This window comes from Staurois parvus, unplaced genomic scaffold (assembly GCF_062004578.1).
Source record: "Staurois parvus isolate SC_StPar_1 unplaced genomic scaffold, SC_StPar_1.0 ptg000023l, whole genome shotgun sequence".
NCBI lineage: Eukaryota > Metazoa > Chordata > Amphibia > Anura > Ranidae > Staurois > Staurois parvus.
This window is the reverse complement of record NW_028317819.1, coordinates 4,743,127-4,770,347: the sequence shown is the minus strand read 5'-3', so window position 1 is coordinate 4,770,347 and position 27,221 is coordinate 4,743,127. Positions and strand designations below refer to the sequence as shown.

General features: G+C 38.3%; 1 protein-coding gene across 1 annotated transcript in view; it reads left to right on the top strand.

Annotated features, from left to right (window-relative positions):
* BIN2 (bridging integrator 2) overlaps positions 1–26,630 on the top strand; it is a 63,445-nt gene extending 36,815 nt beyond the window's left edge. Inside the window, exons 6-11 of the mRNA XM_089692966.1 lie at positions 4,163–4,270; positions 10,768–10,853; positions 16,483–16,558; positions 18,199–18,281; positions 21,267–22,328; positions 23,123–26,630. Coding sequence (XP_089549092.1) covers positions 4,163–4,270; positions 10,768–10,853; positions 16,483–16,558; positions 18,199–18,281; positions 21,267–22,284 — 1,371 coding nt within the window. The 3' untranslated portion in view covers positions 22,285–22,328; positions 23,123–26,630. The remainder of the gene's footprint in view (positions 1–4,162; positions 4,271–10,767; positions 10,854–16,482; positions 16,559–18,198; positions 18,282–21,266; positions 22,329–23,122) is intronic.
* Positions 26,631–27,221: the final 591 nt, after the last annotated feature.

Sequence of the window (27,221 nt, the reverse complement as noted above, 5' to 3'; positions counted from 1 at the left end):
CCTTCGAAACTGTAATAGGTATTGAGGAAGTGAAATGAGGAAGTTACGCACCTTCAAGCTTTCAAAGTGGTCATTGGATTTCAGGCTCCTGTATGTGGCTAGGCTCCCAAAACGTCTCACACATGTGGTATCCCCATACTCGGTAGATGTAGCAGAATGTATTTTGGGGTGTAATTCCACATATACCTATGGCTTGCGTGAGAAATAAATCATTTAAATGACAACTTTGTGTAAAAAAAAAAATGTTTTTGTCATTTTCCAGAAAAAAAAATAAATCTTAAATGGACTCAATATGCCTCTCAGCAGATAGCTTATGGTGTCTACTTTCCAAAAAGGGGTCATTTGAGGGTGTTTGCACTATCCTGGTATTTTAGCACCTCAAGAAATGTGATGAGCAGTCAGAAAGTAAAAGCTGTGGAAATTCCATTATCTATACCATAGTTTGTAGATGCTATAACTTTCACACAAAGCAATAATTATACACTTACTGGGATTTTTTTAACCAAAAACATGTAGCAGAATACATTTTGGCCTAAATTTATGATTAAATGTTTTTTTTGGATATTTTTTATGACAGAAATGAGAAAATATTGTTTTGGTTTTATTTTTATTTTTTCTTCAAAACATTTTTTTGTTTATAGCGCCAAAAATAAGAAGCGCACAGGTGATCAAATACCACCAAAAGAAAGCTCTATTTGTGTGAAAAAAGGACATAAATTTCATTTATGTACCGTATTGTATGACCGCGCAATTGTCCATTAAACTAGCGCAGCACTGTATAGCAAAAAAATGGCGTAAATTGCAGTATCTATACCATAGTTTTTAGATGCTATAACTTTCACACAAAGCAATCAATCAATATACACTTATTGGGATTTTTTACCAAAAACAAGTAGCAGAATACATTTTGGCCTAAATTTATAACTAACTTTGAGTTTACTATATATTTTTTATAGCTGAAAGTAAAAAATATCATTTTTCTTCAATATTTGTGGTCTTTTTTTGTTTATAAAAAAATAAAAAGCACACAGGGGATCAAATACCACCGAAAGAAAGCTCTATTTGTGTGAAAAAAAGGACGTAAATTTCATTTGGGTGCAGCATTGCATGACCGCTCAATTATCAGTTGAATTAGTGCAGCGCCGAGTAGCAAAAAGAGGCCTGGTCATTAAGGGGGGTAAATCCTCAGGAGTTCAAGTGGTTAATTTATTTATAATAAATAAAAAATCAAAGCAAACTTACCCATCCATCCATGTCTCCGTGAAAAATCACTTTGAAAACACTATCTCTAGCATTTCTGGTAGTGTCAATTTTGAGTAAGGGCAGATGATTCATGTGGCATTTACTTCCTGGAATCCCTCTGCCCTTAGCTCAGGCATGCAGGCAGGAGAGTATGCTCAAGTGAGAAAACCCCTTCTCCCCTCCTGAAGACTCCTGTGATGTATGACATATTTTGCCAAGGCCTGGAAACCAGGAAGTAACTGAAGAAATGTAGAAGAAAAAATTGAAACAAGTAAATATGATATACTTTCATATCTATTTACTAATGCTAGCAGCATAAGGATTAAAAAAAATAAGTGCTTATTGACAGAATGTTCTGCTTTAAGGTGGTCATACATTTAATAGTATTATTATACATTGAAATTATTATTATATATTGAAATGATCATTCATATGTAATTACATCTCACAAATACGAAGAAGTGTTCAACCGTTCAATCAAATTGTAGCTATTGATGAAATAGTTACAATTAGAAGAGTTAAAGTATTACATAGTTACATAGTCTAGCTGAAAAAAGACAAAAGTCCATCCAGTTCAACCATCAAAAAAAAAAAAAAAAAGTTATAATCCTACACCCATAGTTGATCCAGGCAAAACTTTTTTCGTTTTGTTTTGCATAAAGTGGGGATGGATTAGAACCCCTGTCAGGTTTTATTGCTGTCTGTGCCCCAAATAGGGAGATTCGCTCTATTTGTTCTGTTTACCATTATCATTGAAAGTGAACGTAAAAGAAAATCCCCACAAAAGTAATAGAAGGGAAATATCCCAATAAGGACACTAGTTCTGGTGACCTGGGGGGCATAAGATTTCCTTAATTTGCTTGAATTTCCTATCAGTTCCTGTTTTGGCTATGGGACAGGTGAAGGTAAATCTCCCCAATGGGTAACTGATGGCAAAAATAAACCTTACAGGGGTTATAACCCCCCCCCCCCTTACTCTATGTAAAATGTTAAAAAATGCCTATAGTTCCACTTTAAAAAAAAATTCTAGCTATTTTTTTTATTAAATTGGTCATTATTTCTACAAAACAAAAATGTATTGTTTAATGTGAAGAACTGAAGACTGCTGCAAATAAAATGGTGTAATTACAAACATACAGACACTGATGCACAAATCTTTTAAAGAGCCAAAAAAGGAGATACAGGGTGTCACATCAAATTCTATGTGTGTTAACCGCAGTATTATCACAGCATCAAATTCGTTTCCATTGAGGCCACATGTTTAGCACACATTTGTGGGGACAAGAACATAGACTGACTTGGGAGTGGAGTAGGTGTGAAGTGTATAATGTATATTACTTGTGGTAATACATACAATTTATATGTCTTTTCTCACTGGTCACACTACTAGGGTAGCATGTGCCCACAAATGAAGTTTAAAGTATACGTGAACCCTTATCTGTTAAAACAACCCATTCAGTTTAAAATAGAAATACAAGGCAAAATATATATATATAATTTTAAAGTGATAAAATAAAGTGTGTTTACAGAGTGATCACATTACCCGTGTTCTCAGTTGCATAAAGGGCTTGGAGAGGTGGTATGGAGACTGCAGGGGGGGGTGGGTGTCAGCAGAGGGAGAGAAACAGCAATATACTGATCTTCCCAGTGAAGAGCTGTGCAGGCATGTCAGCACAAATCTGACCATTGGAGGACAGGCAAGCTGCTCTCGCAGCACAGCCAGAAAAAAGATCACGAAGAGAAGGATGAGCTTCTATGCCTAGAGTGGTCAGTTTTAAATAACACAGCAGGGGAAATGGCAGGAACACCAGGGATTTTACACAAAGTAATCAATATAAGAGAACAGGATACTTTGTACATGGTACGAGAGACACAAATCTGGAATATGAAATGTTGGGGTAACATACTCTTTAAAGCGGAGTTCCAGCTGAAAAAAAAAAGGTCAGAAGCTACAAAAACTGTAGCTGCTGACTTTTAAAATACAGTCACTTACCTGTCCCTCAGTCCAGCGGTGTCCTCACCACTGCTGGTTTCACCGGCCGTCTTCTCTCCCCGGGACCGGCATCTTCAGTGTGGGCACCCGGCTGTGACAGCTTGTGGCTTCACAGCCAGATGCCCCCTGCACATGCATGAGAAGCACTATGCTTTGTAAATGGCCCCGTAGTCTTCTGGGACCTGTCAGGTGTCCCAGAAGAGTATGGAGAGAGAAGGGGGAAGGACAACTTCCGCTTCTGATTGCCTTATGCGATAACAGCGGAAGTGGGAGCGGGTACCTGTCAAATTTGGGTACCTGCTCCCCAAAGTTGCCAATCCTTAATGGGGAGCGGAGAACAAAGGTTAAAGTGGACCTTCCCCTTTTGGGTGGAGCTCCGCTTTAAACTAGGCTTAATATACCATAGACATCTATTGTAACTGCTAAAATCATGTGAAGATTTTTTTTTTTTAGTTCTTGAAATGAACACAGGTTGACATTTTGTACTTCAGGCTCAATTTAACATAATTTCACCCTTCTTCACACTTTAGTAAATCATGCCCATAAAATATGTATTACTTAGAAAGACCTCACTAATTAAGGGGCAATGCTGGTCCGCGTTTGTCTTAAGGCATAGTAGGCCCCTGTCTATAGGCATATAGGCAAAGAGGTAATTTTGTCTTGTGCAGATATCAGATACACATTTTTTTCATCATTAGTAGAAATACTAAGCCAAGAAACACAAGCCAAGTTAGAACCAGTAAAACAAGAACATTCTGTGTAAAATAGGTGAACCTAGCAGAGGGGTGCTGCTTTTGGACTAAACACTATAATGCCTTCAAATCCCTGCCCCTAAGCCTGGGACAACAAGGCCATTGATAAGTCCAAAAATGAACAGTGGATAGTTGTGTATACATTCAATTCTAAATATATGATATCACATTCTAGGAGAGAATAGCAAAGAGAGGAAGAAAACTGGTGGATTATGACAGTGCAAGACACCACTTAGAAGCTCTACAGAATGCAAAGAAGAAAGAAGAGCCAAAAATCACAAAGGTAAATGACATGACCAATTATCCTATGTCAACCCTTAACCTAGTTCTACTTATGACCATATCTTTCATATGTTTGAGACAAAACCAAAGTTCCTAGCCTAGGTTCACATCTGCGTGATGTGCCAGTGTGTGTGCGTTGCAGTACATTTTAATGTGCATTACTATGCATTGCGATGGGCAAGCTATTAACTTTAATGGACTACCTACCACATCTTAATCACACCAAAGAAGTACATGACCCTTTTTTTTTTTTTCTCTGCACATGTTTGAAGTCCTTACACCCTTGACCACTGGCAACATGTCTTGAAAGTGGAATGAAACCCTTCTATCTTTTTCAGGCAAGGAAGCTGCCATTTTTGCTTCTGTTTGATCTGCAACTGCCATGGTGCTGCACATGTGATCAGTTATGACACCAGACATTTGATGGCTTGAGTTTGGTTGAGAGTACAAGCAGATGTGACAGTTACCATTAGAGATGAGCGAATCGAACCAGGCGAAGTGGAATTCGTTTCGAATTTCAGGAAAAATTCGATTCGCAGTGAATCCGAATATTAGCATACTTCGGGTGCGCGAATCGGATTTTTCCCGATCAGCCGGCAAAAGTGTCCCTGCAGAGAGCTCCGCTATTTCTGACAGTTCTCTGACAGTTCCTTCACATGTACAGCGGTTGAAACATTGTATCTATTTGTTTCCATTTAGGATACAGATGTTTTTATTCGGAAACAGATACAATGTTTCAACCGCTGTAAATGTGAAGGAACTGTCAGAGAACTGTCAGAAATAGCGGAGCTCTCTGCAGATACACTTTTTGCTGTACTGGAATACTTCTTCTTTTCATTCTTCTTTTCATTCTTCTCATTCTTCTTTTCATTCTTCTTTTCATTCTTCTTCTCATTCTTCTTTTCATTCTTCTTCTTCTTTTCATTCTTCTTTTCATTCTTCTCATTCTTCTTTTCTTCTTCATGAAAAGAAGAATGAGAAGAAGAATGAAAAGAAGAATGAAAAGAAGAATGAGAAGAATGAAAAGAAGAATGAAAAGAAGAAGAAGAATGAAAAGAAGAATGAGAAGAAGAATGAAAAGAAGAATGAGAAGAAGAATGAGAAGAATGAAAAGAAGAATGAGAAGAATGAAAAGAAGAATGAAAAGAAGAAGAAGAAGAATGAAAAGAAGAATGAAAAGAAGAAGAATAATGAAAAGAAGAATGAGAAGAAGAATGAAAAGAAGAATGAAAAGAAGAATGAAAAGAAGAAGAATGAAAAGAAGAATGAGAAGAAGAATGAAAAGAAGAATGAGAAGAAGAATGAAAAGAAGAATGAGAAGAATGAAAAGAAGAATGAAAAGAAGAAGAATGAAAAGAAGAAGAAGAATGAAAAGAAGAAGAAGTATCTTTTCATTCTTCTCATTCTTCTTTTCATTCTTCTTCTACTTCTTTTCATTCTTCTTCTTCTTTTCATTCTTCTTTTCATTCTTCTTCTTTTCATTCTTCTCATTCTTCTTTTCATTCTTCTTCTTCTTCTTTTCATTCTTCTTCTTCTTTTCATTCTTCTTTTCATTCTTCTTCTTCTTCTTTTCATTCTTCTTCTTCTTCTTTTCATTCTTCTTTTCATTCTTCTTCTTCTTTTCATTCTTCTTCTTCTTCTTTTCATTCTTCTTTTCATTCTTTTCATTCTTCTTTTCATTCTTCTTCTCATTCTTCTTTTCATTCTTCTTCTTTTCATTCTTCTCATTCTTCTTTTCTTCTTCATGAAAAGAAGAATGAGAAGAAGAATGAAAAGAAGAATGAAAAGAAGAATGAGAAGAATGAAAAGAAGAAGAAGAATGAAAAGAAGAATGAGAAGAAGAATGAAAAGAAGAATGAGAAGAAGAATGAGAATAATGAAAAGAAGAATGAGAAGAATGAAAAGAAGAATAAAAAGAAGAAGAAGAATGAAAAGAAGAATGAAAAGAAGAAGAATGAAAAGAAGAATGAGAAGAAGAATGAAAAGAAGAATGAAAAGAAGAATGGGAAGAATGAAAAGAAGAATGAAAAGAAGAAGAAGAATGAAAAGAAGAATGAGAAGAAGAATGAAAAGAAGAATGAGAAGAAGAATGAGAAGAATGAAAAGAAGAATGAGAAGAATGAAAAGAAGAATGAAAAGAAGAAGAAGAATGAAAAGAAGAAGAAGAATGAAAAGAAGAATGAAAAGAAGAAGAATCTTTTCATTTTTCTTTTCATTCTTCTTCTTCTTCTTTTCATTCTTCTTCTTCTTTTCATTCTTCTTCTTCTTTTCATTCTTCTTCTTTTCATTCTTCTCATTCTTCTTTTCATTCTTCTTATTCTTCTTTTCATTCTTCTTCTTCTTCTTTTCATTCTTCTTCTTCTTTTCATTCTTCTTTTCATTCTTCTTCTTCTTCTTTTCATTCTTCTTTTCATTCTTCTTCTTCTTTTCATTCTTCTTCTTCTTCTTCTTCTTCTTTTCATTCTTCTTTTCATTCTTCTCATTCTTCTTTTCATTCTTCTTTTCATTCTTCTTCTCATTCTTCTTTTCATTCTTCTTCTTTTCATTCTTCTTTTCATTCTTCTCATTCTTCTTTTCTTCTTCATGAAAAGAAGAATGAGAAGAAGAATGAAAAGAAGAATGAAAAGAAGAATGAGAAGAATGAAAAGAAGAAGAAGAATGAAAAGAAGAATGAGAAGAAGAATGAAAAGAAGAATGAGAAGAAGAATGAGAATAATGAAAAGAAGAATGAGAAGAATGAAAAGAAGAATGAAAAGAAGAAGAAGAAAAATGAAAAGAAGAAGAAGAAGAATGAAAAGAAGAATGAAAAGAAGAAGAATGAAAAGAAGAATGAGAAGAAGAATGAAAAGAAGAATGAGAAGAATGAAAAGAAGAATGAAAAGAAGAAGAAGAATGAAAAGAAGAATGAGAAGAAGAATGAAAAGAAGAATGAGAAGAAGAATGAGAAGAATGAAAAGAAGAATGAGAAGAATGAAAAGAAGAATGAAAAGAAGAAGAAGAAGAATGAAAAGAAGAAGAAGAATGAAAAGAAGAATGAAAAGAAGAAGAATCTTTTCATTTTTCTTTTCATTCTTCTTCTTCTTCTTTTCATTCTTCTTCTTCTTTTCATTCTTCTTCTTCTTCTTTTCATTCTTCTTCTTCTTCTGAGGATGAGGATGAGGATGAAGAAGAAGAAGAAGAAGAAGTAGGATGAAAATAAGAAGAATTCCAAGCCGGCAAAAAGTGTATCTGCAGAGCTCCTCTATTTCTGACAGTTCTCTGACATTCACATTTACAGCGGTTGAAACATTGTATCTATTTGTTTCCATAAATGGAAACAAATAGATACAATGTTTCAACCGCTGTAAATGTGAATGTCAGAGAACTGTCAGAAATAGCGGAGCTCTGCAGATACACTTAGCGGAGCTCTGCAGATACACTTTTTGCCGGCTTGGAATTCTTCTTATTTTCATCCTACTTCTTCTTCTTCTTCTTCATCCTCATCCTCATCCTCAGAAGAAGAAGAAGAGGATGAGGATGAGGATGAAGAAGAAGAAGAAGAAGAAGAAGAAGAAGTAGGATGAAAATAAGAAGAATTCCAATCCGGGAAAAAGTGTATCTGTCAGAAATAGAGGAGCTCTGCAGATACACTTTTTGCCGGCTTGGAATTCTTCTTATTTTCATCCTACTTCTTCTTCTTCTTCATCCTCATCCTCTTCTTCTTCTTCTGAGGATGAGGGTGAGGATGAAGAAGAAGAAGAAGAAGAAGAAGAAGAAGTAGGATGAAAATAAGAAGAATTCCAAGCCGGCAAAAAGTGTATCTGCAGAGCTCCGCTAAGTGTATCTGCAGAGCTCCGCTATTTCTGACAGTTCTCTGACATTCACATTTACAGCGGTTGAAACATTGTATCTATTTGTTTCCATAATAGATACAATGTTTCAACCGCTGTATGGAGTGAATGTCAGAGAACTGTCAGAAATAGGCTATTTCTGACAGTTCTCTGACATTCACTCCATACAGCGGTTGAAACATTGTATCTATTTGTTTCCATAAATGGAAACAAATAGATACAATGTTTCAACCGCTGTAAATGTGAATGTCAGAGAACTGTCAGAAATAGCGGAGCTCTGCAGATACACTTAGCGGAGCTCTGCAGATACACTTTTTGCCGGCTTGGAATTCTTCTTATTTTCATCCTACTTCTTCTTCTTCTTCTTCTTCTTCTTCTTCATCCTCATCCTCAGAAGAAGAAGAAGAGGATGAGGATGAAGAATAAGAAGAAGTAGGATGAAAATAAGAAGAATTCCAAGCCGGGAAAAAGTGTATCTGTCAGAAATAGAGGAGCTCTGCAGATACACTTAGCGGAGCTCTGCAGATACACTTTTTGCCGGCTTGGAATTCTTCTTATTTTCATCCTACTTCTTCTTCTTCTTCGTCTTCTTCATCCTCATCCTCAGAAGAAGAAGAAGAGGATGAGGATGAGGATGAAGAAGAAGAAGAAGAAGTAGGATGAAAATAAGAAGAATTCCAAGCCAGGAAAAAGTGTATCTGTCAGAAATAGAGGAGCTCTGCAGATACACTTTTTGCCGGCTTGGAATTCTTCTTATTTTCATCCTACTTCTTCTTCTTCTTCTTCATCCTCATCCTCTTCTTCTGAGGATGAGGATGAAGAAGAAGAAGAAGTAGGATGAAAATAAGAAGAATTCCAAGCCGGCAAAAAGTGTATCTGCAGAGCTCCGCTAAGTGTATCTGCAGAGCTCCGCTATTTCTGACAGTTCTCTGACATTCACATTTACAGCGGTTGAAACATTGTATCTATTTGTTTCCATTTATGGAAACAAATACATACAATGTTTCAACCGCTGTAAATGTGAATGTCAGAGAACTGTCAGAAATAGCGGAGCTCTGCAGATACACTTAGCGGAGCTCTGCAGATACACTTTTTGCCGGCTTGGAATTCTTCTTATTTTCATCCTACTTCTTCTTCTTCTTCTTCATCCTCATCCTCATCCTCAGAAGAAGAAGAAGAGGATGAGGATGAGGATGAAGAAGAAGAAGAAGAAGAAGAAGAAGAAGAAGAAGAAGTAGGATGAAAATAAGAAGAATTCCAAGCCGGGAAAAAGTGTATCTGTCAGAAATAGAGGAGCTCTGCAGATACACTTTTTGCCGGCTTGGAATTCTTCTTATTTTCATCCTACTTCTTTTTCTTCTTCTTCTTCTTCTTCATCCTCATCCTCATCCTCTTCTTCTTCTGAGGATGAGGATGAAGAAGAAGAAGAAGAAGAAGAAGTAGGATGAAAATAAGAAGAATTCCAAGCCGGCAAAAAGTGTATCTGCAGAGCTCCGCTAAGTGTATCTGCAGAGCTCCGCTAAGAAATAGCGGAGCTCTGCAGATACACTTTTTGCCGGCTTGGAATTCTCCTTCTTCTCATCCTTCTTCTTCTTCTCATCCTTCTTCTTCTTCTCATCCTTCTCCTTCTTCTCATCCTTCTTCTTCTTCTCATCCTTCTCCTTCTTCTCATCCTTCTTCTTCTTCTCATCCTTCTTCTTCTTCTCATCCTTCTTCTTCTTCTCATCCTTCTCCTTCTTCTCATCCTTCTTCTTCTTCTCATCCTTCTTCTTCTCATCCTTCTCCTTCTTCTCATCCTTCTTCTCATCCTTCTCCTTCTTCTCATCCTTCTTCTCATCCTTCTCCTTCTTCTCATCCTTCTCCTTCTTCTCATCCTTCTCCTTCTCCTTCTTCTCATCCTTCTCCTTCTTCTCATCCTTCTCCTTCTCCTTCTTCTCATCCTTCTCCTTCTCCTTCTTCTCATCCTTCTCCTTCTTTTCATCCTTCTCCTTCTTCTCATCCTTCTCCTTCTTCTTCTTCTCATCCTTCTCCTTCTTCTCATCCTTCTCCTTCTTCTCATCCTTCTCCTTCTTCTCATCCTTCTCCTTCTCCTTCTTCTCATCCTTCTCCTTCTCCTTCCTCATCTCCAAGGGCATTTAAATTAAAGGTACAGTGTTCTGCACTAATATAAAGGCTCTCTGAAGCCTAGAAACCCTTTTTATAAGTTAAATTCGCAGCGAATAAATTCGCATCGAATCGAATTTCTTCCTCAAATTCGGCGAATCAGCCGAATCGAATTTTTGAATAATTCGCTCATCTCTAGTTACCATTCCCGGTATGCTGGCATTGTAACTGTTTTTTAAAACGGTTAAATTGATGGATTTATTTCTTCTATTAGTCATTTATAATAGAAAATGTAAACAATACAAACAGATTCAAAGCTTGATTATATGCTAAAATGTAGCATTACTAAATGTAACTGTACTCACCGTCAGATATTCCTTTTTATGAAATTCTAGCTGGAGTTTTGGGTCTGGCTACAGCGTATCCTTCATTTCCCTTGGACTATTCTCCTAAATGATCCAATAAAGTTAAATATATAGCAGATATTCAAAATCCCGGGAAAAATATTAAAATAAAGGATTTTGTTTAACTTTTCATTCTCTAATCTGATGTCTTATTTTATCAGGCAGAAGAAGAGTTTAATAAAGCTCAGATGATCTTTGAAGACTTGAACAAGGAATTGAGAGAGGAGCTGCCAGTTTTATATAACAGGTATACAGGGTCCTAAGTATGGATGCCAGTGTCTCTATTTCTATTTTGACAGTTCTTGTCCTGAGCACTTTTTAGAGAATAACAGAATAATTGTGCATATGGCTGAACACTACACTTACTGATATTTCAGTGGAGAACAGGCAGAGTATACAGGAAGTTAGGAGCTCACTGGATTTCTGGCAGGATCTGTGGAGGGTCAGGGTGGGATGGTTTAGGTCAGGACACAGGGAAAAAAGAATAAATGCACTATATCTGAAAGTTCACATACTATTTAAGTGAAACATCCCTTAACGACCAAATAAAATGCTTGGGGGTGATTATACAAAGTGCACTCAAGTCAGGTATAGTGAAATTAGGTTTGCCTTTAACCAGTTGAGTATTTTGACTCGTGGTAAGAAACATGCAAAAAAAAGAGTGCTCCACATAGTGTAAAACCATTAGGACAACATGTATTTGAAGTATGGTTGCACTCACATAAGAACGGACATCACTGAGCATAGATAGGCAAAATTTCAAACTTTTCCAATTTCCAAAATGGCTGCCGGCCGGTTGCCCATGCGCAGTAGCGTGTGTGCATGGTTCCGCCCTACGTGTTTCATCACAGGTAGCGTCATCAAGGGACAGGCCCCTGATGACATTATCTGTGACGAAATGTGTAGGGCGGAGCCACACACACGCTACTGCGCATCACGGCCTCTTTTTTTATCTGAATATTTTTATGATGGACAATTTTTTGTATGACACACTTTTCAGAGTTTTTTTCACTAATTATTTGTCACTTTATTAAGCGCTGCACTTTATATATATTTTTTACTTCCTGGTATTGCGGATTCTAGTGTTCATCTGCTATATGTTTACACTCTATATTGTATCATATATTACAATTTTTTTAAGCACAGGTTTATATATACAGTCATGGCCGAAATTGTTGGCACCCTTGATATTTTTCCTGAAAATCAAGTATTTCACACAAAAAAGGTATTGCATTAACACATGTTTTGCTATACACATGTTTATTCCCTTTGTATGTATTGGAACAAATATAAAACAGAGGCAGAAAAGCAAATATGACATAATGTCACACAAAACCCCAAAAATGGGCTGGACAAAAGTATTGGCACCCTTAACTTAATATTTGGTTGCACACCCTTTGGAAAACATAACTGAAATCAGTCGCTTCCTATAACCATCAATAAGCTTCTGACACCTCTCACCCGGAATTTTGGACCACTCTTCCTTTGCAAACAGCTCCAGGTCTCTCTTATTGGAAGGACACCTTTTCCCAACAGCAATTTTAAGATCTCTCCACAGGTGTTCAATGGGATTTAGATCTGGGCTCATTGCTGGCCACTTCAGAACTCTCCAGCGCTTCTTTGCCATCCATTTCTGAGTGCTTTTTGACGTATGTTTGGGGTCATTGTCCTGCTGGAAGACCCAGGATCTTGGACGCAAACCCAGCTTTCTGACACTGGGCCCTACAGTGCGACCCAAAATCCTTTGGTAATCCTCAGATTTCATGATGCCTTGCACACAGTCAAGGCACCCAGTGCCAGAGGCAGCAAAACAACCCCAAAACATCATTGAACCTCCACCATATTTTACCGTAGGTACTGTGTTTTGTTCTTTGTAGGCCTCATTCCGTTTTCGGTAAACAGTAGAATGATGTGCTTTACCGAAAAGCTCTATCTTGGTCTCATCTGTCCACAAGACGTTTTCCCAGAAGGCTTTTGGCTTACTCAAGTACATTTTGGCAAACTGTAGTCTTGCTTTTTTATGTCTCTGTGTCAGCAGTGGGGTCCTCCTGGGTCTCCTGCCATAGCGTTTCATTTCATTTAAATGTTGACGGATAGTTTGCGCTGACACTGATGCTCCCTGAGCCTGCAGGACAGCTTGAATGTCTTTGGAACATGTTTGGGGCTGCTTATCCACCATCCGGACTATTCTGCGTTGCAATCTTTCATCAATTTTCCTCATCCGTCCACGACCAGGGAGATTAGCTACAGTGCCATGGGTTGCAAACTTCTTGATAATGTTGCGCACTGTGGACAAAGGCAAATCTAGTTCTCTGGAGATGGACTTGTAACCTTGAGATTGTTGATATTTTGCCACAATTTTGGTTCTCAGGTCCTCAGACAGTTCTCGTCTCCTCTTTCTGTTGTCCATGCTTAGTGTGGCACAGACAGACACACAATGCAAAGGTTAAGTGAACGTCTCTCCTTTTTATCTGCTTTCAGGTGTGATTTCTATATTGCCCACACCTGTTACTTGCCCCAGGTGAGTTTACAGGAGCATCACATGCTTGTAACATTCTTATTTATCCGCAGTTGTGAAAGGGTGCCAATACTTTTGTCCAGCCCATTTTTGGAGGTTTGTGTGACATTATGTCGAATTTGCTTTCTTTCCTCCCTTTTTTTGTTTTGTCCCAATACACACAAAGGGAATAAACATGTGTATAGCAAAACATGTGTTAATGCAATACGTTTCGTGAGAAATACATGATTTCCTGGAGAAATATCAAGGGTGCCAACAATTTCGGCCATGACTGTATATATATATATATATATATATATATATACTGTATATATATTCAGTTGAGGATTTTGAATGTAAGAAATACTGTACATCCTAAAAAACTTTTTTTTAGGACTTACGGTTACCTACACTTATTACTGCTGCAATTATTACTGGTATTACCTTTCCAGAATTGTTATTCATTACACAGCAGGACTGGCTGTCAAAATGCAGCTGCATGTAGCAGCTACCTGTGTAAAATGACACTTGTAGATAGTCTGCAATTGTCATTGAGTAAAAACAATGTAACAGTGTATTGTTTAATTGCATGTACTAGTTAATTCATATGAAAATCAATGTTAAGGTCTTTAATCTGCATTTGACATCCTGTAAGCAAAAGAAACATTAGATGTACAAAAAGGCATGTTTTAAAATAAAATATATTCCTACTTAAACCCTTAGTTTACTCTGATCAATCCCTGTCAATTAATTCTTTCCCTTCTCCTGTTAGCTATTATTTTTTCTGCTGATTTTTGTTTCCATCAATTTTGGAAATCGGACAAATTATAGAACAAAATGTATACTTTATATTTACAGTAAAACTACTTTTTTAAACTAACACTGGTCAAATTATAAAACCTTTTTTTCTTTTTTTACATCTTTTGGTTTACAGAGCACATAGAAAATAAAATAATTTTTGCAAGACGATTTAGTCAAAAGAAGGCCTTCTTTGTCCCCCCAAAACAGTTTGTTTTTTACCAAATGTAATATAATGTAATGTAACAATTTAGTATAACCAAATGTTGACAAATACTGTAGACAGACACAAAGTAGAACTTAGAAAATTGCTCTGGTCCATAATTGGTATAAAGGTTCAAGAGCTGAATTGGTTAAGATAAAATCACAAACAGAAGGTCCTCTTTTGAAAACTTTGCTTTACCTCATTTCATTAACAGCACATTTAGTAAAAACCTGCTTTATATACTGTATAAAATTTTGTTTTCAAAATAAACCACTGCTGACATCTGGTGGTTAAAAAGGTAAGAACATTTAGTATTATGTTTGTGTTGAGTTTTGTCAGCTGGCAATATTTATATGTGTTTTTATTAATATCCTCGCCAAGCTGGGCATACTTTAATAATTATTGTACACATACATTTATTTAATCACATACTTGAATAATGATACATAAATGTATACAAATTATGTTTTTTTTAAATCATCTATCATGTCATCATCTATGAACCACAACTGTACATAAAAACCCTGCAGTTTTGACACTTTGCTCATTGTAATATAAACACCAGTCAATTCTAAATGACAGGAACCACTGTGACTAAGAGCACAATATAAAAGTTTCTGTGCATTAGGTTTAAACTGATTATTTGCTATTGGTTACAGTATATATCCATATGTTCATATTTAACCACTTGCCCTCCTGAGGATTTACCCCCCTTCCTGACCAGGCCATTTTACAGCGCTGAGTTATTTTAACTGACAATTGTGTGGTCATGCAACGCTGCACCCAAATGAAATTTACGTCCTTTTTCCTACAAATTGAGCTTTCTTTCGGTAGTAATTTCTCAACTGTTCGTTTTTAATTTTTTGAGCTATTAAAAAAAAAAATGACCGACAATGTTGAGAAAAAAACAATATTTTTGACTTTTTGCTATTAAACATGTCCAGTATAAAAATTTTAAAAACCAAATTTCATCATGAATGTAGGCCAAAATGTATTCTGTTACATGTCTTTGCTAAAAAAAAATCCCAATACGTGTAAATGAATTGGTTTACGTGAAAGTTATAGCACTTGCAAATGGTGCTATAGATAATGGATTTTTTTTTTACTAGTAATGGCAGCGATCAGCAATTTATAGTGGGACTGCGGCGGACAATTTGTTACTGGGGGGAACTGACTTGATGTCGCTGACATCAATACAGTGATCAGTGCTAAAAAGAGCACTGACACTACTAATAGAACTGGGCGGAAGGGGTTAATATGATCAAAGGGTTAACTGTGTGCAGGGAGTGTTTTACATAGGAGGCCATGTCAGTGTGCTTCCTATAAGCACACTGCTTTGGATGGCTGTGCTGTGCATGCCCCCTACCCGGAAATGCAAAATCACGTATATATACGTGACTTTGCGAACCCGTGCCGCCCTGTAGCAATATTTCTGCTATATGGCGGACGCGAAGCAGTTAAACAACTAAAGGCTTCTGTATGACTGTCTAAACTGGTAGCAGATCCAGTCACTATGTGATGCATAAGCCTCATAATTTTAAGAGAAAAAAAACTTAGCCTTCCCCGATTGAGCCAAATCCTCCTTTATTTGTATCTCACGTGCTCCCCCTTCCAGACACTGCAGCTTACTGTGGGATGGTTTTAGCAACAACAGTGTTTTCAATTCAGAAAGCGGGGTTACATAGCTCCCAACTGTCCCTGATTTTGAGGGACTGTCCTTGATTTGGAACAAAGTCCCTCTGCCCCTCTTTCCTCCTCATTTGTCCCTCATTTTGGTCTGATCTATATAGTTGTAAATAAAATACACTACTTTTCTTTCAAAAAGTGTTTCCCAGTGCTAAACCTTTCACTCAAATTCTAAATTGTTACATTTGTACATTTCAAAAGCTACTATAAAGGAATAGTAGTGGTAAAAAAAACACTTGTGGATTTAACTAATCTTTTTTTTATATGATTCTTTTAAGGGGTGTGGCAGGAGGTGTGTCCTATGTCTACATACTTTTGCTATGAGGTGTCCCTTGTTCCCCTCTCAGAAAATTGGGAGGTATGGGGTTAGGCGTGGACAGTTGCTGATTGACAAACTACAGGCTTGTGAGTAAACAGTGACAGTACTGATAGCTACACCCCCTACAACATGTTTCCATCCCACTGTACAGCAAGCATGAGAGCAACAATGCTACTCGGAGTCCTGCATAGGGTGCAGCTTCATTGCCACCCCATTACAGAACACTGCATTAAGTGGCTTTACAGGTATTTGTGTGACTTTCCAGGGGGACTAAGAGAAACTGTGTGTTCAGATAGTCTTATAGAGCTGCACATATTTCTGGTAGAACATAGTTCTGTTTTAATGCCTCTTTTCTTTTGGTTTTATTGCAGTCGAATTGGATGCTATGTGACCATTTTCCAGAACATATCTAACTTAAGGGATGTCTTCTATAAGGAGATGAGTAAGGTATTGATTTTAGAGATTTCTGTATCTGAATCCAGAGCACTGTGTGGTACTGAATAGTTTTATGTTAATGTATAAAAGCAATTATAAGCACAAATATCTGCCAAACTCTAGCTAGACCCAATAGCATTGGGAACATCATACGTAGTGTCTCAAACTCTTCATGTTCTTTATCTACTGCCATAATTGCTTGCCTTGCAGGTAACCTTTTTTTTTTTTTTTTTAATTAACATAAACTATATATAAAGCCCAACCTGTTTTCATTTTATTTAGAGTAGGAAAAACCCCTGATGGTTAAAACCCCTGTTAGTTTTCTCCCCATCTAGGTCCTGTGGGGAACTTTCTCCTCATTTCCTATCTCAGAGACACAACATAAAGTCCTTAAAAATCTCTCCAAGGTTTTGGAGTCCTTGAGAGCAATAGGAATAGATTTTCCCTTTATTCCAGTTGCAGTGATAACTATAAAGGTTTTGATTTGCCATCACGCTGTTACAATGGTAAGAAATAGAAAATTGTGGAAATTTCACAATGGGTACAGAGATGATGATAATAGTTCTAACATAGAAAATGTAGGGAAATTTCACAGTGGGCACAGAGATGATGATAATAGTTTTAATATAGAAAATGAGTGGAAATGTCACAGTGGGCACAGAGATGATGATAATAATTCTAACATAGAAAATGTGTGGAAATGTCACAGTGGGCACAGAGATGATGATAATAATTCTAACATAGAAAATGTGTGGAAATGTCACAGTGGGCACAGAGATGATGATAATAATTCTAACATTGAAAATGTGTGGAAATGTCACAGTGGGCACAGAGATGATGATAATAATTCTAACATAGAAAATGTAGGGAAATTTCACAGTGGGCACAGAGATGATGATAATAGTTCTAACATAGAAAATGTGTGGAAATGTCACAGTGAGCACAGAGATGATGATAATAATTCTAACATAGAAAATGTGTGGAAATGTCACAGTGGGCACAGAGATGATGATAATAATTCTAACATTAAAAATGTGTGGAAATGTCACAGTGGGCACAGAGATGATGATATTAGTACTAACCAGGGGCGTACTGACCATTTGGAAACTCGGGCACTGCCTGAGGGCCCGGGATCAGTAGGGGGCCCCATGAAATGCCCCTGGTACCTTTTTCATAGGCTTTTTTGAGTTTGGGCAAGGAAACAGGGGCCCCATGATCCCCTACTGCCTGGGGGTCCCATGAGTTGTCAGTCCACCCCTGGTACTAACATAGAAAATGTGTGGAAATGTCACAGTTGGCACAGAGATGATGATAATAGTTCTAACATAGAAAATGAGTGGAAATGTCACAGCTGGCACAGAGATGATGATAATTCTAACACTTCCACATTATATTCAAAACTAAGAAAATTTTGAAAAAGGCTAGATAAGAGCTGCAATAAGACATTGCAGAAACTGATAGGAAGAGGAAGGTGTTGCCAGTAAAGTTCAGCCTAGCTGACCAAAACAGAAAGTGAAGGTGAAAATGGGCTTTACAAAGAGTGTCTGTGACTGGTTGATATGGTTTGTTGTCCATCAAAGCATTTTGCAGTGTTAGAAAATAAATTATTAGTGCTTTTACTCAGTACACTGATCATATAATCTTACCTGCAGCTAAATCATGACCTATATGATGTGATGAGCAAACTGGAGAAGCAGCATTCCAACAAAGTCTTTGTCATTAAAGGTGTTAAAAGGTATATATTGATTACAGTATATGACATGGAAATTTGATAGATGTTTATGCAGAAGATGTTTTGTACAACTGGTATACTCTAGTAGAGACGTAGTTTATGGCTAGTGTACGAAGGTGTTTGCATGCATTCATATGGACCTGTATGGAACCAAGCGGAAGGTCCCCTTTCCCATAAGGTCAGGACTGGCAGTCACACTCCCAGTGACTTCACAGCTCTTTTGACTTACAAATGGTTGGAGACCTCAACTTGTCACACTAAAATTCTCAAAACACATATGCACAGTCTCTAGAGAGGAGTTCCTTCCTCCAAGACAAGCCAGCAAACTCTATGGGCTGGGTTATTTGGCTCCATACACACTAGCAGCTCCAAAACCGCTCATAAAAATGCTGGATAAAAAACGAATCTAATATTAGCAGTTTTTGCAATGTTTAGGGCATTTTTATAAAAGTGTTTAGTATTTTTAATGAGCGATGGCTGCCCAAGTCCTTGACAGTCTGCTGGTTGTCAATGAGAGGGCCGGGAAACCGGCTGCCACCTCCTGAACAATGAATGAGTCATCAGTTGTAAGCAGGGTTCCCCGCTGACAGCTGAATGTAAACAAAACAATTGCTGGCAACACAAATTTTAGAAAAAAACAGTGTGGGGTTCCCCCCCCCCAATACATACCACATCCTTCAGCTCTAGTATAGATTTTAAGGGGAACCCTCCCCCCTTCCTGAACCATACCATGCCTTTAACATGGGGTCGGTGCTTTGGGGTAAAATGTAAAATGCTTGAAATACGCTTATAGGATGCTCATATATGTGCTCAGAAATATTCAGTTTAAAATGCCTAAAAATCACTCTGCTTAGGTGTATGCAGCCTTAAACAGAAACTTCTTCACAGTGGTATAAGAGGACTCATCCAACAAAGCAAATATTTAACTTCCTCTCGGGTGACACATGTGCCCACTTAGTCTCTCCTTTAGGGGCTACTCCTAAACTATCTTACCTAGGTAACTTTAGCTTCCTATTGGAAGCCCAATGTCTCCAAGATCAAAATCAAGAGAAAAACATGAATTTTAAGTTGTCACCAGAACAGGAATGGAGGAGAAATATTTCAATGAGGATAATCACTTCAGTGACAAATATCATAGAGGAGATTTTCCTCACTGTCTCACATTCTCAGAGGAGAACGTATACTCGCCATTGCCAGCTCCTGCAATACTCACCCCTTTCCATTCAAATATCTGTGTCCTGAATTAAAGTCAAAATAAGGTCAGCAGAAGGAACCAGTGAGAAATGCAGGGGACCCAGGAGGTCAACACCACGAGAATTTTGGTTTCCCAGCAAACTTTGGGGGGATCATTTGTACTGAATGGAACTGCACTCAGCGGTGCGTGCAGGGGGAAAGGTTGGTATACACGCTTTTCTTTTAGGCTAGGTTTAGATAGATCTGCAGAAATACACTACATTCAATTTAGCATTATTTCCTATGGGTCTTGTTAACATCTTTGCAGTTTCCTGCAATGTGCTTTTTGAAAAGGTGCGAGGACTTTTTTACAATCAGAACGGCACATATTTGGCTTCATAGAAGTCAAAGGAACCGCATGAAAATGTATGTACCTGTGTTTTGGATGCGTTTTTGGTAAGATTTTGTCTTCTCCCACAAAAAACATTTAGGCGGCATAAAAATGCATAAAAAACATGTGAAAAACGCATCAACTGCACATGTAAACCTAGCTTTACAGCAGTAGTCATATTTATTTTTTACATTAGCAACTTCTTGTTTGCATTTTTTGTTTTCAGGGATCATGGCATAAGTTAACATTTTACTTTTACTAAAAATCATATTAATAAGTGCATACAACACTGATTTAAATGGTGACATAAGTATTTTTTTGCTGGTATAATATAAATAATACAGTAGCATTTTGACAGGTAAGTACACTGGCAGTTACTGACAGAAACTTAAAGCTGAATTGCAGGCAAAACATTTTTTTGTCCCATGCAGTGGGGCTGTGCCTGCACTGCACAGGTTAATTGCTCCATTTATTCTAGGGGAGAGGACAGTGGAGATATACTTACCTGATCCTCTGATCTGGCACCCCCATGCTCTAGCAGTCTTGAAAATGGACTGTTCCTGACTTCATCAGGCCCATAGAACGCAGGAACAGTCCACTGCTGAACAGTGGGTGAGCACAGTTTTCTGGAGGATCGAAGGATCAGATGAGTATAAACTTTGTGTTCACCCCTAGAAAAAATGAGCAGTTGACCCATGCAGTGTGGTACAGCCCGACTGCATGGGGGAAAAAATTAAGCCTGGAGTTGGGCTTTAATGGTTAATACTTATGCCTTGCAGCACTTGGGTCCTTGGTATGAATCCTAATCAAGACACTATCTGCTTGGAGTTTGCATCGGTGTCCTCGCACACTCTAAATAATGCTGACAAGTTGATTGACAGTTGCCTAAACTGGCCCTGGTAGGTATGCATGTGAGATAGGGACCTCAGATTGTAAGCTGCTTAAGGACAGGAATTGATGTACAGTGCTGTATAAATTGTCAGGGCAATATACAGTAAATGCCTATAATAAATAAATAACTGAATTGTATGCATTATAATTAGAAATTGAATAAAGCAAAACTATATTATAAGACTTATATAGCCTGTCAGTGCCAACTTCTTCTGAAACACTAGCACTCTGGCTGTCATGCTGATCCAGTCACTTCAATACTTTCATTGAGTCACTGACCTAGAACAAGTATATTATTCACTAACCATTCACTCACTGTATATTCCAGGTTAGTGACTCAAAGTATTAAATCCACAGACAGGTAAGTAACTAAAATTTTGGCATACCGTGTATTTTTCCCATAAAAGGTTTCCTTTAAGAATATAAAAAAAATACCTGAATTCATTTTTGAGATACTTCACCAGTTATTTGTAATTAAAATGTTATTTGCTATCTATGTAATCTAATATTCAGTATTCAATTCTCACTTTCAGTAAAAGGAATTCTCTGATGATCTCATCTCCTATAAGTTCTACAAATTCCTTTTTTATGGCTTCAATAGACCCTGGAGTGAGTATTTCCCCACCAGGAAAGGAGAAGAGCAAGAATGGCTCCCAGTCTTCTATGACAAGTGACACCCAGGATTCCTCCACAGATGGCACCTCGTGTGCTTCAACTGAGGAAGTGCAAACTGACCCATCTCAAGATCTTCCTGATGAAGAACATGACAAACAACCCAAAGGATCTGCAATGGAGATTATGGAAAGCACAAAACAGAAATATTCACTAGAGTCAACAGAAACCAAGGATGTGGAAAACACAATAGAAAGCAATTTGGAAGAAAGTAGTAGAGACAACATAGATCAGAATGTCAGTGAAACATCTTCAAGGCATCATCCTGAGGCTGTAGATAAGAAGTCAGAAAGCATAATACAAGGAAACAATGATATTCCAACACAAAGGGAAACAACAGACATTGCATCAAGAGTCTCGGAACACAGTACTGAGATGATCACAGATGAACAAGCATGCACAGGAGCAGGCAATACAAGCCAGGTGGACTCTGAAAACACAAGAGATGGAGAATCCAGAATTACATACGATTTAAAAAATGTGACTCAAGACAATGCAGAGGTAGTCTATAAAGAGCACTTATCAGACGTTTGTACAGAGAGTGTCACAATCCAACAACAATCAGGCAAAGTGATGATGGAGAATGTAGAGAATTCTGCAGGAAAGACTCCCATGGACAATATCCAAGGGTGCTTGGGGAATATAACACAAAATGAATCGTCTGATAAGATGCAGGATCAATCCACAAAAGCAATAGTGTCTGACCCTGAAAGCAAGGAATATAATGCACAGGATTCTGACTCAGGAGCACAGAACACAAATAACACATTTTTATTAGAAGATCAAAGTACATCTCAAGACATTACATCTGACAACGTGACTGAAAAGAGTGACGTAGGAAGCCAACCGGATGCCTGTGATGAAGAACAACAGTTCTGATTCTGGAAATGTCACATTATATGAAAGTTCACAATCTGATACAGGTATATTCAACCTTTTCAGTTAGGTTTTTATGATAGGTTGGCCTATGGATATATATTATATGTGTGTCCTGTCTAAAGAGGTAAGATTGAAGCACATGAGCATCAGGTAATTTTTTTTATCATTAACCCACAACTGAATTCTGGGTATGGCAATTTTTACCAAAGCTGGTCCACAGCTGGACCAATGTAGGTTTGTATGTACCACAACTATTGAAAAAGAGGAGCCTCAACAACACTGTAGCTGTTAATGTTTGAACAAGGTGCACATGAAACCAAAAATATCTTTGAGTGTTTACATGTATTGAACTTTTTATGGGTGTAAGGTAAGACTCTGTAATAATTAGAAACCCATGGTTTGTACATGTGTGGAAGATCTGTGGCTGTGGTCAGGCCTCAAAATAGGTGTCCACTGTTCTAGGCTGCATGTGCTCTGTGCTTTGTTGAAAAGATGAGTAGGAAACAAAATGTCAGTGGCCTCCACCTGTAAAACCATTCCTGTTTTGGGGGTCATCTCATTGTTGCCCGTCTAGTGCACCTGTTAATTTCATTAACACCAAAGCAACTGAAACTGAATAACAACCCCCTCTGCTACTTAACTGACCAGATCAGTATCCCAGGAGTTTAATTGACTTGATGCTATACTCTGATTAAAATGCGATCCTTTAATTTTTTTGAGCAGTATACACATACATTATATATATATATATATATAGATATAGATATAGTTTTATTGTTTTTCAATGTTTCGTATGTTTCTAAAACATCCGTCTAAAGTAAAATCTCTTTTTTTGCAGGTATAGAAGAACAATCAATGACTCCAGTACCAGCAGAGAGGCAGACAGCGAAGCACTAGTTAAACTATGGAACTGCGTTTACTCTATTCAGATATACACTATATTGCCAAAAGTATTGGGCCAGCCCTCCAAATCATTGGATTCAGGTGTTCCAATCACCTCCATGGCCACAGGTGTATAAAATCAAGCACCTAAGCATGCAGACTACTTCTACTAACATTTGTGAAAAAATGGATCACTCTCAGGAGCTCAGTGAATTTAAGCGTGGTACCCTGATAGATTGCCATCTGTGCAATAAGCCCATCTGTAAAATTTCCTTGCTACTAAATATTCCATGGTCAACAATTAGGGGTATTATAACAAAGTGGAAGCAACTGGGAACAACAGCAACTCAGCCATGAAGTGGTAGGCCACATAAAATGACAGAGTGGGGTCAGCGCATGCTGAAGCGCACAGTGTACAGAAGTCCCCAACTGTCTGCAGAGTCAATAGCCAAAGACCCCAAACTTCATGTGGCCTTCAGATTAGCACAACAACAGTGTGCAGAGAGCATAGTTTCCATGGCCAAGTAGCTGCATTCAAGCCTTACTTCACCAAGTACAATGTAAAGTGTCAGATGCAGTGGTGTAAATTGCTCTGCCAATGGACTCTAGAGCAGTGGAGATATGTTCTCTGGAGTGACCAATCATGGTTCTCTGTTCCCATGGATGTGTCTGGATTTGACTGTTGCCAGGAGAACGGTACTTGCCTGACTGCATTCTGCCAAGTGTAAAGTTTTGTGGAGGGGGGATTATGGTGTGGGGTTGATTTGAAGGGGTTGGGCCTGGCCTGGCCCCTTAGTTTCAGTGAAGTGAACACTTAAGGCATCAGCATACTAAGACATTTTGGACAATTTCAGGCTCCCAACTTTGTGGGAACAGTATGGGGATGGCCTCTTCCTGTTCCAACATAACTGCGCACCAGTGCACAAAGCAAGGTCCATAAAGACATGAATGAGCGAGTTTGGGGTGGAGTCCTCACCTTAATCCGACAAAACACCTTTGGGATGAATTAGAGCGGAAACTGCAAGCCAGGTCTTCTCATCTGACATTGTTGCCTGACCCCACAAATGCACTTCTGGAAGAAAGGTCAAACACCTCCATAGACACACTCCTAAACCTTGTGGACAGCCTTTCCAGAAGAGTTGAAGCTGTTATAGCTGCAAAGGGTGGGCCAACTCAATATTGAACCCTGCGAACTAAGACTGGGATGCCATTAAAGTTCATGTGTGGGTAAAGGCAGGCATCCCAATAGTTTTGGTAATATAGTGTATCTGCAGTACCAACTGCACATGAGGGTAACGATGCTGCCAACATGGATGCAGCCTTTGTGGAAAACATTAACCACTGACCCTATACAAAGACTAAAGGGAATTTAGAGTATTAATGATTATTTGCTTTACATTAAACAGAAAAAATTGTCTTGCTAATGTAGATAACATTTACATCACACATAAATCAAAATGAATCAATAAAAACATAAAGTCCATATAAAAAAAATCATAAAATTCCCAAAGTGATATATGTGAAAGTTGAATTCAGGGAATGGTGACTTTCCTCCACAAATTCCAAACATCAGTGTAGTGCCACCACCTTAGGTACAAACAGAACGCTTATCAAAGTGAGTGGACTCTTAAAAAAGATTCACATGCTCTTGTATTATTGCGCTGCATAGACTAATCTAGAGAGTGCCCATAGACTTTATATCAGCATGGTTAGTATCCACAGCATCTCATCCAGCGAGAGAGAACATCTCACAGGCACATGGAAAAAGAGCCAAGGACAACCACATAGCTTAAAATACTATTTATTAAAAGTACTATCAGCTCACATACATAAATAGATAAAGTGCTTATCGTAAAAAAAAAACTCCAGTCAAAACTACAATCCAAACACTGCCTGGTCAGGATGAACATGGAGACGTCAGAAGCGATGGCTCCACCCTACATGTTTTGTCATAACTGATGTCATCGGGGCATGGAGGGCGGAGCCATTACTTGTGGCGTCGCCACGTTCATCCCGATCAGGCAGTGTTTGGCTGGCATCCCAGGACTGGAGTTTTTTATTATAAGCACTTTATCTATTTATCTACAGTATGTGAGTGTTTAGTACTTTTAATAAATAGGTCAAATTGGTATTGCCATCTGCTGTTATCAATGGATCCTTTCAGCGTGATTTTCCTTTTTCGAGTTATACCTGTAAAATAAATCAGCTTAATGAAAAATAATCTTATTATTATGTTTTAATGTCATAGAAACCTTCTTTCTAAAACATACAATTTGTAATTTGATACGTACCGCACACGGAATCAGACAAATATGCCAGTTACGAGCATAGACACTGCTTAATGCTTTGCAGTTTTACACAATAGCTGTGCTTTACTGCTCCTTCTTACACTGTAAATCTATGAGTCAGTCAGTTCTTTGAGTAATGCCACTCCTTGCGTATTACTGTATAAAAGTGATTGTAAATGTTTAGAGCTGATTATTAATCTGCTTATATTTTGCCTTCCCTGGTTCCTCCTTTTACCCCTCATCCATATGCTAATGACATTTTTAAATTGAACCTATTTTCATTACTATCTTATTTTTGATCCAGTTGTCTATGGCTCTATGCAATGTACATAGCTTTCTAAAAACATCACAGTACCTTGCCTCAGTACTTCTTTCAAGAGCCCTCGGCTCTGATACAAGCAGTGGGCTGCTACGCAGATTGCATTTGTGCATAAACTGCCCCAGGTAACACCGACATGTAATTATGACACTCCAGAGCTAAAAGAACTGAAATCCGATATATATGAAAAGGGTGGGCAAGGGACAGTAAAACTGGAAAGGGAAGAACTAGATGATCCTGGGTGTCCTCCAGCCAGGAAATGAGGTAGGCTCTATCTGACATGCTGTCTGGCTTGCTCTTGCTTCTAATGCAGTGCGAGAAGCTCACAGTGTGCAGTGAAAAAATTACAGGAGAGTAGCCTGTATAACTGTGCAAGAGTGACAGTAAGCCCTGGTTCACACTGATGCGGTGCAGAATTCACAGCGTTTTCTCTGTGAATTCCGCACCGCATCAGAATTGCACCCCATTCATGCGAACTGCTGCAGGTGTGTAAGTTAAGTTAACAACACCCCGAAAGCGGTCCACAAAATGCGGTGCGATGTGCAGAATTGGATCGCATAGGTGTAAAAACCCATGCGATCCAATTCTAATGTAGACCCAAAAAAGGGTCCTGCACCAAAATGTATGGCTCCAATCGCACCGCACACAAATCGCATGTGATTTGCACAGGAGTGCGGTGTGGTTCCTGTGCGAATCACTTGCGATATACCGCACCGCATATATGTGAACCCAGGCTTAGGCCAAAGTCCAGCTTTAAGTGTTTGTAAAGTCATAACAAACTATATTAGTCATTCCAAACCTTACGCTTACAGTAATCAGTTTGTGTAGCTTGTAATAATAAAAAAATATGGAAAACACCTTTTTCTTGGATTTATTTGCAATTATGTGACCATTGGTTCTGGTCCTTCCCTCCCTCTGTTCTGGGGGTTGGTGACAGAGACTCACAAAGACATTTAGGAGTTTCTGCTGACCTTGCATGTCCCAGGAGTTCTTTTGTCCATGGAGACTTCAGGTCTCCATGAGGTGTTCTCAGGCTCTAGGAGGGGATACACAGATGATTGACATCCATTGACACTTCCTGCCTGTGAAGGGTTACCTGTAGAAGGGTGGTTGCAGTAATCTCACTTTGGGATTTTGGGCCAGGGGCAGTTGCGACCCGGTCCCATGCGGCAGGGGGTCGTATGCATGGATAGGAAGCGTGGCGGGGAAAGCTGCATATAGAGAAACCGATTGCTCCTTGTTCCACCTGTAGTCGCTAAATGCCTGTGGGAAGAAGAGGATGAGAAGCCAGCATTCAGCGACTGCAGGAGGAACATGGAGAGATTGGTTCCACTATATGCAGCCGCCTTTGTCACTCCTCCTATTCAGCTTTTTTCTGCTGGCCCACCCCCACCTCAAGCTCTTTCCTGGCTCCCCCTCGTCGCAGCGGGTGAACAGCCTGCCGAACA